General features: G+C 44.4%; 1 protein-coding gene across 1 annotated transcript in view; it reads right to left on the reverse strand.

Moving 5' to 3' along the window:
* STAC (SH3 and cysteine rich domain) overlaps window positions 1-16,540 on the reverse strand; it is a 114,396-nt gene that overhangs the window by 68,833 nt on the left and 29,023 nt on the right. The window contains exon 2 of the mRNA XM_010835534.1: window positions 1,154-1,433. Coding sequence (XP_010833836.1) covers window positions 1,154-1,433 — 280 coding nt within the window. The remainder of the gene's footprint in view (window positions 1-1,153; window positions 1,434-16,540) is intronic.

Genomic DNA, 16,540 nt, shown 5'->3' on the forward strand with positions numbered 1-16,540 from the left:
GATACAACTGGTTTCAATTCACTCTGGGTCCCACCCTAAGTCCCTTTCCTTTTACGGTTTCCTCTATCTGTTTGGTCACTGGGTTTCTGCCTCGAGGCAGGGGGTGTCAAGTGTGGAGCCTCTGTGCGTGCAATTCTGAATGGCTGCATTTTCCTTCTGGTTGGGACATTTTATACCTCACTCCCTTCTGGGCACAAGCCCTAAGACACTCAGGCCACCACCATTTCTTTGTGGTACCAGGAGTGAGTCCTTCCCAAGGTCCAGAGTTGGTAATCACCATTACCACTGAATCCTCTGTTCTGGGTCAGTGCCTCCCTGAGGTCTCCTCCCTTCCACACCTGCCTGCCCTGCTCATTCGCCTGTAAGTCACCACGCCACAGACCCCCTGCCCAGGTGACCTCAGGCAGACACGGCCACACAAGCACGAATGGACCCTGCAATGCAGCGCTCAGATCCCCTTACAGAATGGAGGCATTGGAACTCCAACTGCCCAGTATCTTGGTTGCCTCCCACAGAATCCCTCTCGGCTAACTGCCCTTGGCAGTTTTTAAGAGCGGCTTTGTCCAAGATGTGGCCCTCTACCTGTGGCCTGCCGACATCCAGTGAGAGGTGATGCAGGATACAAAGTCCCGGACTTCTGGCCTCAAAGCGAGATGACTGAACGGGGCTGGAGAGCACCCCGGGGAGCAGTTGAAGGCTCTGTCATATCCGTACCATTACCCAGCTTCTCCTCTGCCCAGCCCTGCTTCCCTTACCTTTGACACACAGTGTTCTCTCGTGAGTGCGTGCATGCTAAGTCGCTCAGTCGTGTCCGATTCTTTGTGACTCTATGGACTGTAGCCTGCCAGGCTCCTCTGTCCAGGGGATTCTCTAGGCAAGAATACTGGAGTGGGCTGCCATTTCCTTCTCCAGGGGAGCTTCCCAACCCAGGGAGTGAACCTGCATCTCTTATGTCTCCTGCATTGGCATGTGGGTTCTCTACCACTAATGCTGTCTGGGAAGCCCGGTGTTCCTCCAGGGGATCACAAACAATCCTCCCCACTGCCAGACGGTCTAAGAGTCTGTCCACAGGGGCCTGGACTCAGGTGCACCCCTCTCACCTGGCTTTCCAGAGATGCGGGGACCTGCAGTAGGGGGCAGGGGCAGGGCTTACCCACGATCATGTGGTTGCAGACGTCACAGAAAGTGGGCTTCTTGAAGATGTGCTCCTGAAAGGCGTGGGCCTTGCCTCCGCCGCCGGGGTACAGGCCGGCCCTGGTGGGTGTGGAGGTCAGGCTTCCGGGGGCGGGGAGCGGGCTGGAGCCGGGGCTGACCCCCGCCAGCACGTCCGCCTGCAGCTTCACGTCGCTGTTGGTTCGCTGGAAGAAGTTGTCAGCGCTTTTGCTCCGTAAACTCTTGGTCTTGAAAGAAAGTGATCGTTTTAGTTTCTGGAGCTGCAATGCAATGACAGAACAGGCTTACGATCAACCATGCAGACTCCTGCTGTGAGTGTTGGGGGGGTGGGGGTGAGGCCTGCTCCGTGGGCTGCTCCGTTCCTGACACCCTCAGCCCCTGTGGAGGCGCACAGGGGTGCCTGCAGGGGTGGCTAATGTCAATGGCCCCCACCCCACCCCTCCTCCTCCTCCGTGCCTCCCTGGGCACCCACCAGTATGCTTCAAAATAGCTCATGGTTTTTGACACTGTTTGCCTTTCGAATTGGAATCACTGGAAACATTAAGTGTATGAACTCCTGGGATCACAACTGGGTCCATCATGCTGGGGTCTGTGCTGGCCTTTCTCTGCTGTGGTCCCTTGGCCACCATTTGTCTGTTCACACAGCAAAGGAGACCATCGACCGGGAATTAAAGTGGCTAAAGCATCACAGAATGCAAACCAGAGCTTCCCAAGCCTGCTGGGCTCCAAAGCATATGGCTAAGTGTGTGTGTGTGTGTAGTGTGTGTGTGTGTGTGTGTGTGTGTGTGTTTGAGGAGAACATCATGTGGAATTATCCACCTGACTTTCTCTGCTCTGCCCCCTGCCCTGCCTCTTGGTTTTGATCCTGGCAAAACTAGGCCATTTCTCCTCTGCCTTTGGGACCTATGAAGAAGCACCACACGGGCTGGAGGAATCCTGGGTGGTTTGGTCCAGCCTGCTTCTCCAATCTAGTCTTCCCATGGGAGCTGAGAGGATATATGGGGAACACAGATGTGACCACGTGAGCTTGTTGTTCAAAATCCTTCACAAAGTTCCTTTTGTCCTTTATAAATTAAGTTTATTTTATTCTTTTGGCCATGAGGCATGTGGGATCTTAGCTTCCTGACCAGGGATGGAACTCATGTCCCCTGCATTGAAAGTGCAGTCTTAACCACTGCACTGCCAGGGAAGCCCCTGTTCTCTATAAATTTAAAGAAAAGCTCCTTGCCACGGGCTCCAAGGACTGGTAGATTCTGGGTCCCAGTGACAGCTTAGACTGCCATCCACCTTGCTCTTGCCATCCCAGCCATAGTGACCTTTTAAAAGCCTAGGTTACTTTTTATGCTTTTTTTTTTTTAACCCTTCTACCTCATTTTATTTTGATTGCTTGGTTTTCTAAAATTAATTTATTTTTTAATTGAAGGATAATCGCTTTACAGAATTTTGTTGTTTTCTGTCAAACCTCAACATGAATCAGCCATAGGTACACATATATGCCCTCCCTCTTGAACCTCCCTCCCATCTCCCTCCCCACCCCACTCCTCTAGGTTGATACAGAGCCCCTGTTTGAGTTTCCTGAGCCATACAGCAAATTCCCGTTGGTTATCTATTTTACATATGGTAATGCAAGCTTTCATGTTACTCTCTCCATACATCTCACTCTCTCCTCCCTTCTAATTATGCTTTTAAATCATCAGCTCTTAGTGCAGAGTGTCCCCTCTGCCCAGACAAAAGAAATGAACCACTTGGCAGGCAGCGGCATGACCTGTCATAGGTCACTTCACCTGAAAGGGAGCATTTCCCTTGTAATTGAATATCCATTCCTGTTGCCTGGAATTAATGTCTAAGCCCCAAAGCTGTAGACAGAAAGTGCTGATCACACTGTTCTAATAAAGGCCTCCATTTATTAGACAGCCCTACTGGACATACAGATGACTTCACCCAGACTTGCCGAGTCTAGCCACCTCTGCATCAAGCCCCCAGCCTTCCCTGCAGGAGATCAGGAAGATGTGGTGGGTTTAGTGCTTGGGGTGGATGCCACAATTCTCTACTTTACCCTTCCCATGCTCCTTGGCAAGGTGACTTCAAGATCCTCCCATCCAAGCTGGAGCTCCTTGAATCCTGTTGGTTTGCAGGTATTTGACCAACAGCAGGTAGCAGAAGCAACTTCAAAGCCATTTCCAAGCCCAGACTTCAAGATGTCTTGCACACCTGTCTTCTCCCTCAGAAACCTGCCCAGCTGCCATATGTACTGAAGGACGATAGGAGACATACGGTCCAGAAACCACCCCCATCACTCGAGTGACATCCCAGAAGCAGAGCCACCCTGCTCCCTGCAGGGAATCAAGGATCCAGATGAGAAAAGAGGAACTGCGCAGCTCAATCCTGATCAAACTGTCGACCCACAGAGTCATCCACTGAAGAGATGGCTGGTGTTCTGAACCATAAAGTTGGGTATCTTCTGTGTGTAAACAGCAATACAGTGCTGTTCTCCCCACCTTTTAGATACGTGCTAGGAATGTGCTTTGCTGTCCATCTGAAGTTGCAGTGGCTATGTGAAGCCAGTGCTCCACTTCAGTGAGCTGTCTGGGGAGGGTGGTCTCGGGGGACACCCTGCAGGGCCCTCAAGCTCCACTGAGACCAGGAATGGAGCGTCATCAGTCAGAAAGGGTGAGCCAGAGATGCAGCAACAACCTACAGAAACTGTGGGCCGTCAAGACTCTTGTCCCTTTCCCTCCATCCTACAGCCCAGATGCAGCAGAGGGGCTAGACCTGACAGAGAAGAAGGTGCTCCTGGGTTATCTTGGGGTGTTTGTTACTGACCCATAATCTAGTGCATCCTCACTGATACAGAAGAAGGAAGTCACGAGCCCTTGGGAGCACTGCACTTATTTTGAAGAGAAACTTCCATCTCCATCTAAGCTAACTGCAAGCAGGCTATGAACCACTCACTCTGTGAGCCTGAGCCACACAGAGGTGAGACCCTGGAACTAGTAAAGAAGCAGAACACGCGCTCTTCATGTCAAGTCCTTCTGGCTATAAACTGGACTGGTGCTGAAGGAAGGCAGACTGGAGGCAAGTGATTGAAGTATACATATTACACACACACATATATTGTATATTGATACAATATAGTATGCAATTATACATATATAATATATCATATTAAATACTATATATATGGCTAATAAGAGGTTCAAACTACTACTACTTATTTGTAAAATAAGTTGCATGGGTGGACCTCCAGATTGTCATACTGAATGAAGTCAGTCAGACAGAAGGGGCAATATCGTATGACATCTATTATATGTGGACTCTAAAAACAAATGATACAAATGAACTTACTTACAGAACATAAACAGGTTCAGAGACATAGAGAATGAACTTACATTGCCGGGGGTAAGAATGGGGGAAAAGGACAGTTAGGGAGTTTGGGACAGTCATGTACACACTGCTATATTTAAAATGGACAATCAGCAAGGACCTACTCTATAGCACATGAAACTCTGCTCAATGTTATGTGGCAGCCGGGATGGGAGAGGAGTTTGGGGGACAATGAACACATGTATATGTATGGCTGAATTCCTTTGCTGTTTACCTGAAACTATCACAACTTTGTTAATTGACTATATTCCAATAGAAAATAAAGTTTTTAAAAAATAGGTTGCAAAGATGGACAGCACAGGGAATATAGCCAGTATTTTATAATAACTTTATATGGGTATAATGTATAAAAATATTAAATCAGTATGTTATACACTGAAAACTAATACAATATTGAAAATCAAAAGTTAAGTTACTCGGTCGTGTCTGACTCTTTGCGACCCCATGGACTGTAGACCACCAAGCTCCTCTGTCCATGGGATTCTTCAAGCAAGAATACTGGAGTGGGTTGCCATTTCCTTCTCCAGGGGATTGTCCCGACCCAGGGATCAAACGCAGGTCTCCTGCATTGCAGGTGGATTCTTTACCGTCTGAGCCAGCAGGGAAGTCTACTGTAAGTTAAATATACTTCAATTAAAAATAAAAACTTGACTCCAAGTATCTAGGTCTATGTCTGGAGACCTTTTTCATACCCTCATTCTGTTATTTTGTATTGTGTTAACTCAAGAAAAACTTGCTTGGGTCTTGAAAAAAGTGGTTAATGGATTAAGTCAATTTATAAGCCGAATCCTTTGTGTATTTTATATGCTATGTCTGATCCTTGACTTTTCATTTTCAAAGCACTGCAGAACCCCTCTAAAGCTGCACATTAGATTTATAGGAACCTAGTAAACAATTTTGGTTTAACAGCTTGCACTTTGTAAAGGCAGGCTGGAGAATCAGAAGAGCATGTAGACTCCCAACTCTGTTTAAAGCCTCACTGATGCATTCTTTGGTTTTAACAACTACTTAGCTAAAGATAAGATACGGGTTAGGGGCAGTTTCCTTAGTCAAATGAACAGAATTGCTACTTTCAGATAATTAAGAAAGAAACCCAGAGTTAGGTTAAACCAAATGAGGGGAAAAAAATTACTGATTTTAAACATTAGCTATTAGATGGTTAGAAAATTATTCGGAATTCTTCACTTCAGCAGGGCTCTGGAGTGTTTCTCTATGAAAGACCAATCCAGTGAAAACTGCATGACCTATTCTTTTTTAAAAAACTTTTATTTAAAGTAACTTCAGTAATACAAAAGTTGCAAAATGGTAGAATCCCTATATAAGTTTCACTCACTTTTCCCTAATGTTAACATCTTATATAAATATAGTAAATTAATTGTAACCAAGAAACTAACACTGGTATAACTATTATCTATAGATCCTATTTGATTTTTTCCAGTTGCCCATAATGTCTTTTTCCTGGTTCAGGATCCGATTCAGATTACATATTGCATTTAGTTACATCCCCATAGTCTCTTTTTAAAATTGAAGTATAAGTTATTTATAACGTTGTGTTTGTTTACTTATTTACTTTTAATTTTTGACTGCAGCCTGCTATGTGTGGGATCCTGTTTCTCCACCAGGGATTGAACACGCACCCCCTGCATTTGAAGGTGGAGTCGTAACCACCGAGCCACCAGGAAGTCCCTCCACAGTCAGTGTCTTCAATCTATATCAGGTCTTCACTGTCCTTGTCTTTCTTACTTTGATTTTTTGAAGACTGCTAAGCAGATGGTGATTGCAGCCATGAAATTAAAAGACGCTCACTGCTTGGAAGGAAAGTTATGAACAACCTAGACAGCATATTCAAAAGCAGAGACGTTACTTTGCCAACAAAGGTCCGTCTAGTCAAGGCTATGGTTTTTCCTGTGGTCATGTATGGATGTGAGAGTTGGACTGTGAAGAAAGCTGAGCGCCGAAGAACTGATGCTTTTGAACTGTGGTGTTGGAGAAGACTCTTGAGAGTCCCATGGACTGCAAGGAGATCCAACCAATCCACTCTAGGGGAGATCAGTCCTGGGTGTTCTTTGGAAGGACTGATGCTAAAGCTGAAACTCCAGTACTTTGGCCACCTCATGTGAAGAGTTGACTCATTGGAAAAGACTCTGATGCTGGGAGGGATTGGGGGCAGGAGGAGAAAGGGACGACAGAGGATGAGATGGCTGGATGGCATCACTGACTTGATGGATGTGAGTCTGAGTGAACTCCGGGAGTTGGTGATGGACAGGGAGGCCTGGCGTGCTGTGATTCGTGGGGTCGCAAAGAGTCGGACATGACTGAGCGACTGAACTAAACTGAAGCAGTATTTTGTAGAATGTTTTTCAATTTCAGTTTGTCTGATGCCCTCTCATTATTAGATTGAGGTTTATATATATATATATATGTATATGTGCGTGTGGTGGTGTGTGTATGTATGTGTGTGTGTGTGTGTGTATGTATGTATATATATATATGGTAAGATTAGGGAAAAAGTGATGTGTTCTTCTCAGGGCAGCATATCAGGAGGTATCTGATGTCAGTTTGTCCCGTTACTGGTGATACTAACTTTGGTCACTTGGTTGAAGTGATATTTGCCAGGCTGTTCTACTCTAAATTATTTTTTCTTTGTAGTGAATGAGTTTCACACAGGAGGACTACTTTGAGACAATGTAAACATCCTGTTTCTCATCACACATTTGTTTTCTAATCTCAGCATCCATCAATGACCTCTGCCTGTAAAACTTCGCTACTCGGTGCTTGCCTAATGGTGGTATTCTACTTCCATTATCCTTCTGTGTTAATCAGTATTCTATTGTAGAATTCTTCTTTTCATCTATTTATTCAATTGGCTATTTCCGTTAGTATGGACTCATGGATCTTTTCTTTATTCTACGAGTTACAGTTTACTACTACTGCTATTTATTTTGTTGCTCAACTTGTCCCAGGTTTGGCCACTGGAAGCTCCTTTAGGCTTGAATCTGTGTCCTTTTCCATGTGTCCTGATTATCTCTGAAGACTTCCTTACTTTCTGACACTACAGGTTCTCCAGGCTTATCTCATATTCTCCTCATTCCAGTCTTGCAGCCAGCATTTCTCCAAGGAGCCCTGGTCAGTTTTACTGGGGAGTGGTACTTTAAACTGCTATCTGGGTACCAGATGTGCTTCTTACTATTGGGGTGTCAGTGGCTTTAGCTGTCTCAGTGGACGGAACTAGGAAAAACATTAATGACTACTCATAAACCCATATCCACATATCTATATTTATTTTTATATGAATCTATACAACTATTAAAAAACCATGAGTTCATACTGAAGCACTCCTTTATTTATTAAAACATGTTTGATTGTTCCCTGGTTGATATATGCATGGTTGGACTTTAAGATAGTGTTCTTGGGACTTTGCTGGTGATTCAGTGATTAAGACCCTTCCAAATGTAGGGGGCACAGGTTCCATCTCTGGTCAGGGAACAAGGATCCCACATGCTGTGGGGCACAGTCAAAAACTTTAAAAAATAAATAAAAAATGAAGTTAGTGCTCTTAAAGTACAGCCAGAGGAGATGGGGACGGAAATTAGTTGGGAGGAAATAAACACAGAACAAAGTAGAGAAACTGGAAAAAATTTGAGGAGTGGATAAGATGCCTGAGAAGACTCACACAGCCACTTAATAAATGCTTTTTAAACTAAGTGGGTAAAAGGATCTTTTCACTTCAGTAAATACTTATTATCTGCTTTGTCACATATTCCACTAGGGACAAGGAGAGGCAATGGCATGCCCCTGGTTCTCAAGTTTTCATCTCACTCAGAGAGATACATGGAAAGATCCATGATACTCATATAATAGCACTAAACTCAGTCTTGTGAGTGGAAAAAAAGCACGGGGGATGTAACTCACTCTTTTATTGTGGTCTAATATTCCATAAAATGGAGGTATTGGATTAACTGTTTCTCTATTGATGGATATTTGATGGCTTCTAGTACTTTTGAGGCTGCAGTCCATGGGGTTGCTAAGAGTCGGACAAGACTGAGCAACTTCACTTTCACTTTTCACTTTCCTGCATTGGAGAAGGAAATGGCAACCCACTCCAGTGTTCTTGCCTGGAGAATCCCAGGGATGGAGAAGCCTGGTGGGCTGCCGTCTCAGGGGTCACACAGAGTCGGACACGACTGAAGTGACTTAGCATAGCATAGCATAGCATAGTACTTTTGAGGCAGAGACCTGCTTTTGTTTACCAAATTCACTTTCATTTCCTCCTGGCTATACAGTTACATTACATAGCCCAAAGCTTTGGGCAGATAAATGAAGAAATGAGACGGTGTTCTTGCTCATGGAATATACTGAAATGATACGTGTCACTTCTGAAGCTAGACCTTTAGGCTGGGTGCGTACCTGCACATGCTCTCTTCCTGCTTCACTCCAGCTGCAACATGGGCGTGATGCTGATCCTGCTTCAACTGTGGAGCTTACAACGTTGCCCTAGAGGATGGTGGAGCACGTGTTGGAAGGGAGTGGGTGCTTGGGTGACTCCGTGGAGCAGAGCTGCCCTGCTAACCTAAACAGTTGCCCCTGAAGTCTATGTGAGGGAAAAATAAATGTCTGCCTTTTTTGAGGCACTGACTACTGACTGGTGTGCTTGTTACAAGAGTCCATCCTTACTCTCACTAGCATATTTTCTATTATAAAGAACACAGGGATGAATATTTTGTACATACATCTTTGCACACATGTGCAAAGATAAAGAGCTTTAGTGCTGGAAGAACACTTGCTTGTCTATATTTTACAGCCACAGTCCACTGGCTGGTATAGGAGAATGTCTTTTTCTCCATACCTTGGTCAGTACTTCTTATAGTCAACTTTCAAAACATATGCCAATTTCATAGGCAAAAAATGGTTATAAACTTCCAACTTCCTAATTGTCAGCAGGGATAAATTTCCTTTTTATATGTTTATGAGCTAAACTATGTGGCTTGTATGGGCGGAAACTAACTGCTCAAAATTTGATGAATTTCTAGGAGGTGAGTAGATCTTTTTATTGTTATGTACATACTGTAGAGATTTATAGAAACTTTGGCATTTGTGTGGCAAACATTTATCTCAGTTTGTCATTCATCTTTAACTTGATTCATTCAACACGCGTATGGAGGATGAATCTAAAATTTTACAAAGTCAGACTGATCAACACTGCTGCTGCTATGAGCTCCCCAGGCGCCGCGGTGGTAAAGAATCTGCCTGCCAACGCAGGACACATGAGAGAGACAGGTTCCGTCCCTGGGTCAGAAAGATCTTCTGGGGAAGGAAATAGCAATGCACTCCAGTATTCTTGCCTGGAAAGTCGCATGGACAGAGGAGCCTGGTGGGCTACAGTCCATGGGGTCGCAAAGAGTAGGAACAACTGAGCAACGAAGCGCACACACAGCTGCTGCTGCAACGGCCAGCAGGTACTGAAGATGCACCGTCTGCTCCTCCATGTGATTCCTGAGGCTGCTGTGTCAGTCAGCTAAGGATATGTGCTTACACTGACCCCTCTTCTGGCTCAAGACATAACACAAGGACTCGAACAACATCTACGTGGATATTCAAGTGATCCCAGGTGACTTTTCTCACTACATTTAGGCAGAAATTCCGGATCTTGAAAAGCTCATTTCATTTAGAAATTTAAGAACATAAAACGTAATATGGTGCCTATAAAACCTCTAAAACATAAAATAAGTAAATACTATAACACTCGGGTGGTAAAGGGAGAACATAGTCATGAAAATGCTTATGCTATGCTATGCTATGCTAAGTCACTTCAGTCGTGTCCGACTCTGTGCGACCCCATAGACGGCAGCCCACCAGGCTCCCCTGTCCCTGGGATTTTCCAGGCAAGAACACTGGAGTGGGTTGCCATTTCCTTCTCCAAAGCAGGAAAGTGAAAAGTGAAAGTGAAGTTGCTCAGTCGTGTCCGACTCTTAGCGACCCCATGGACTGCAGCCCACCATGCTCCTCCATCCATGGGATTTTCCAGGCTATTGGAATAAAAAGTAAATTTTATTTACACTCTGTTTTGTGCTTTCAATGCATTTGGAAAGGTATAATCTCTAAAAAAAAGATATGAAAGCTGAGATGATCAAACTCAATTAGAAAGGAAGAAGAGATCTGCTAAAGTTAAGAAAAGAATTTATAGCAACCAGTAATACCAGAATAAAATTTAAAACAAGAAAGGTAAAAGCAAAAAGGACTTGTTCTGCAGAAGGGTGATCTTGCGAGGTGTGGGCATGTTTGAGAAGCTCTCACAAAACACCGGACTTACTGTAACGATACAAGAAGTTGAAAATCATCAGAGAAGATAATATGAGAGAGGATATGAAGAAACAGCTGGGTCCTGAAGAAGACTTCAGAATGACTAGCAGAAGCATTATTCAAAGATAAGAGAGAATTCCTGGGCTAAATGAGGGAAGGAGACTTAACCCCATCAGTGAGGGAACCACCAAGTGTCGGGTCATCCGGCTAAAAAGACACAATCTCTTTTCCTGCCAGCAGGTTCAAGTGTCCTGTCAGAACATCCAGGTGTCAGAAGAAAAGGAGGACATCCAAACACATAGGAAGGGAAGTGGGTCATCCATGAGGAAAGAAACCTAAGACTCACTTCAAATTTCTCTTCTCCAACATGAAACAACGTAAGGCAAACTTATGACCCAAGCCTTCTTAGCCCAGAAAAATGACTGTTCAGGAGCAGAGAAAACAAAAGCAGTGGAAAATATGGAAAACACGAGGCATCAGAGAACTTGTGCTTGAAATAATTCAAACGTGGTTAAGTTAAAATGGTATAAACAGTTCACAAAGACAGTTCACCTGGTATAAATACTTAATGAAACAGATGACATATAATTTAGAACAGATGACACATAATTTCGTTTTCACAGTAATAAAAATACCACAAGTTGTAGTAACAAAACGCAAGTAGTGAGGGGTGGAGGATGGCGGAGGAAGCCAGCTTGTGTTAACTTCCTCATTTTATGTGGAGGAGAAAACCAGGGTATTAGTTACAGCTGACATTTGAGTCTTTAGGATGTGTCATGCACTATTCCTAAAACTTCACATATATCATCTCCTTTAATCCTCCAATCCACCCTATGAGGCAGTTACTGTATGGCAGACACTCTGCATGCACTCTCCTATTAAACCCACTCTATGGCTCTTGGAGGGACTATTATTCCAATTTGTAGATGATGATTCTGGAAGGTCATAATGTAAGCGGTAAAGCCAAGTGGTAAACCGCAGTCCTGCTTATTGTGACCAAGCCAGCATTTGCAACAAGCCCAATCTGACCATATTCCTCACTCGGAGTTTCAGCCACAAGTGACCAAAGAGGATGATATATTCCTTCCTCTGAGCCTGGGTTCGTGCTGTTCCTCTGCCAAGGTACCTTGGGAATACCCTCTCCCCCTCAGGGAAAGCCACCTGCTGTATCGGACTGTCACAACTGGAGTTCATTTTCTTTATTTGTTCATTTATTTCTTGTCTCTGTCCTTTTTAAAGAGCTCCATGTGAGGGCAGGCAGGTTTTCCGTCCTGTTCACTGGGGAGACTTTAGCAATTAGTGTTGAAATGCCTGGTACAAAGGAAGTGCTCAAAGAGATAAATGAAGCTGCCTGCGTCATTCCAATCAGAACTAATTGCTCCTTGGGTCTACAATAACAATGTTTGCATCACAATACAGTTCTTCAGTTTGTAACACTTTACTATCTTTTTGTGTGTCCTGCATGTGTGTGTATGCCTGCTTAGTCACTCAGTCGTGTCTGACTCTTTGCAACCCCATGGACTGTAGCCCACCAGGCTTCTCTGTCCATGGGATTTTGCAGGCAAGAACACCAGAGTAGGCTGCCATTTTCTTCTCCAGGGGATCTTCCCAGGGATGGAACTCATGTCTCCTGAGTTTCCTGCACTGGCAGGTGGATTCTTTACCCCTAGCACCACCTTTTGTGTGTCTCCCCACCCTAAATTTGTAAATTCCTTATAGACTGGATTACGTCTCAATCAACTTTAGATCTCTCCCAAAGCAGTTCTCAACCTTTTGTTTCCCTGCAGGACTCTGCCTCCCCACTCCCCGACCCCCCACCCACGGCAGACTCTGTTGGCTGTGTTTCCAATTTCCAGTCTCTACTTCTCTTTCTCTTACAAAACCTTCATTTTTCTTGAAACACCAGTACATCCAGCTTTCCTTACAGCTGGAAATAGCTTATGACACAGTCCTGACCAGGGCAATGTACATCCAGTGCAGATTTCTCCAGAGTTTTGCTTTCCTGATATAAGAGGAAGGACTGGGTTTGTCTGATCCTTCTCTCTTCCTGCCTGTCCTGACAATATGTCTAGAGCTACAGCAGCCCTCTTGCCACCCCATGACAATGAACAAGAGGACATAAGCCAAGAGGCCAAAGTGACAGAGCAGAGACGAGGAAGATGGGGATGGCTTTGCTGAATGCCTAAGCCAAGGCCAGCAACTTCTTATCTCCAGGCTTCTTACTATGTGAGAAAAACCAACCCACACTTGTTTAAATTACTGTAAGTTGGATTTTTTGGGGTCACTTTAACCAAAATTATCTTTAACTTGATCCTGCTGATATTTTGAGTTGGTACAGTGCTTACATGCTACACTCCCATGGGTATATGCAGATTTTTGACAAACCCACACTATTACTGCAGGAGTGTAAATCACTGCAAAAATGTGAGCTATGAGGAGAATGAGACTCCAAGAGGTTAAGTGTCTGCCCCCTGTTACTCTGACAGGAAGCAGCGGAGTCAGGAATCAAGTCCAGGTCTCTCAAGACGGCCAAATCCATGCTTGTGCCCTCGTCACCTCTTCACAGAGTGCATATGTGCCGCCTGCAAAGCCGTGTCCCCTGGCCTAATGGAGACACGGGCCTCTGACCACCGCTCTTCAAAGACCTCACCCTGGAGGAACGCTTTCTCTGGGGGTTAGCTGCCACGACCTCACTTCCAGTGATGGGGGTGCGACTTTGTAGGCCAAATACTGTCTCTGCGTTCTGGACACAATTTTAAGGGCCACTTAAGGATACCACCCCCCCAGCACCCTGTGATCCTGGTCATCCTCCCAGCCTGAGCTGGGAATATGTTCTGTGTGTGTGAGGAACACAAGGAGCTTAAACACCAGTGAGTGGGACAGACTGAGAAGGAGAGGAGGAGGCAGAGGATAAAGGTAAGGTTATACAGGCAGAGGCTGATGCTACAGGACCTCAGAGGCCTTGGGGAGGACGTTGGATTCATGCCCAGTGTGATGGAAAGTCACTGCCCGACTCTGAGTGACCTGTGTCTGTAAAGGGTCACACTGGTTTATACGTGGAGAAGGGCTTCCCAAGTGGCACTAGCGGTAAAGAACCCATTTGCCAAAGCAGGAGACACGAGATGCAAGTTTGATTCCTGGGTAGAGAAGATCCCCTGGAGGAGCCTGTGGCAACCCACTCTAGTATTCTTACCTGGAGAATCCCCATGGTCAGAGGAGCCTGGTGGGCTATAGTCTATAGGGTTGCAAAGAGTTGGACATGACTGAGTGACTTACCACGCACATGCATGGAGAAAGGACTAGCATTTTCATAGACAGACAACAGCTTAAGTGAGGGCCAATGCAGTGGAAATGGTAAGAAGTGGTGTGTTCTTGGCATGTTCTGAAATAGAGTCCACAGAGTTTCTTAGTGGTTGGAGGTGCAGTGTGAGAAAAAGAGAGAAGCCAAAATGAGTTGAAGGCTTTTTTTCCTGAGCAGTTGCCACTGGAGAAATGGCCACTTACTGAGAATGATGGACAGTGGGAAGAAGCCAGTCTGATGAGGAGAGGGGATGACTGTTGGGCAATTGTTTTTGATGGGCTAATTTTGAGATGACTACTAGAAATCCATGTAAAGATGTGGTTAAAGAGAGTTCAAATCCCTGAAATTTCCAGTCTCAAACAACACAAGTTTTACCAGCTAGAGAGGCCAGATGCAAGGCACCAAAATGAAAACTGTATGGGCTACATCTGAAGATTAAGTCAAAGAACAAACAGGAATTACATGCAAACACACTGAGAGTTTAGCTTTTTCAGTCTCATTTTGCTGCTGAACTCAGTATGTTACCAAGAAGATGGGTGTGTTTGTGAGAAACATAATTACTGATTCTATGGTAATGCAGATAACAGAACTGCCTCCCTTTAAGACAGGGCTTCCCAGGTGGCGCATTTGGTAAGGAATCCACTATCAATGCAGGTGACGCAAGAGACCTGGGTTCCATTCCTGGGTAGGGAAGATCCCCTGGAGCAGGAAACGGCAACCCACTCCAGTATTCTTGCCTGGAGAATTTCATGGACAGAGGAGCCCGGTGGGCTTCAGTCCAAGGGGTTGCAAAGAGTCGGATACGACTGAGCATGCACGCACCCCTTTAAGACTGTCTCCAAAACAAACACAAGACACACGAAGACACACACAAACATGGTTCTGCAGCATGGTAATGTAATCAGTGGTCGAGGGCTCTGGGGAGCTGACTGCCTGAAATGGTCAAGCTGCCTGGCTCCAAATCCTGGTTTTGATTCCTAATAGCTCTGTTAACCTCTTCATGAGTGGAAAACATAGGCTGCAGAGATAATTTAAGGAGATAATCCCCATAAGACTCTTCGCAGAGTCTGGGATACAGAATCAACCTGATAAATGTTAGCTATTATTACTTACATTCATGGAAACATGTAATGCAGACACACACAACCCACTGAACACACACCTTCATGCATGTGCACTAGATAAACACGCTAGTACATCGACATCTGCAGTACATGTATGCCTGCATACAAAAAAACCTTAAATTTTCTCATTCTCTCACTGATATCCTGCTTGCCTTTGACTTGAAAACATTCCTTTTTAATGATTTTCAAGAATGGAAGGATTATTTTCTTTTCCTCGCAAGAGCTAGCTCTTACTACTGATGCCTGCCAGGGCTCAGGGCTGGCTGTCCTCCTGAATGAATGACAAATACCCTCAGCAAATCACTTTCTCTAAAAATAGACTGCCCCAAATGATGTTTGGCTTCAATTCTCATTTCCATGCACCCTGAAAAGAAAAGAAAAATTCCATTCTTTTTAGAGACTTAGCACTAATCTATCTCAAGTAATATGATTTGATAAAAATGAAAAAAAAAAACCTCTCAAGTTCCGCAAAAGCCCTAGTTTTGCCTCATTTATTTATCAGATTTATATAAAATATAAATGGAAGGTTGACCAATTTCTCCATATTCTGCCCATTGAATGTGCATTCTGTTTAGCTTTATGGAGCCACTTACTTAGAGTATGATACCCTGATAACTTAATGTGTGACTTGCCTTCTCTATTTCTTCCTCCAGATGCATGTGAATGGGTTGAGTGGCTACAAGATACCTTTCAAGTTATAGTCACTAGAAACAGATGAATTGCTCTCAGGATTACTACCCAACTAAACTTCTGATGGACTCAAATCCCCAAGGGTTCATTTGACTTTTCTGGGTCAAGGACTATGCAGTTTATTATCATCTATACCACTGAGATGCATGTTTGTGGCAAAAAAAAAAAAAGCAAACAAAAAACAAATTTAAAAAGAACATTTAGAGTGCATTTTATATTGGGAAAATCAATGCTGTTGGCCCAATGCTAATAGAGTATAAGCATGAATTCTATTAATCTACTTACAACCTTAATATGCATAAACCAACTGAATTCCGACTTGGACCACCCTGCTGCCTTGATGTGGATCAGATAGAGGCAAATAATCAAGATCTTAACACCAGATCATTAGCATCTCTACTACAGTCTGTCTTGGCACACTTACTCTGGATGTTCAAACCGGGGAGCACGGAATCTGGAAGACTACAGGAAACATGTCAAATTTATATTTATATCCTTCTAGATGCCATTCAGTAAAATCAGAGGCAATGGATTTGCATATATTGCATGCTGGTAACTTTGACATCAT

This window comes from Bison bison, unplaced genomic scaffold (genome assembly GCF_000754665.1).
Source record: "Bison bison bison isolate TAMUID 2011002044 unplaced genomic scaffold, Bison_UMD1.0 scf7180017864043, whole genome shotgun sequence".
Lineage (NCBI taxonomy): Eukaryota > Metazoa > Chordata > Mammalia > Artiodactyla > Bovidae > Bison > Bison bison.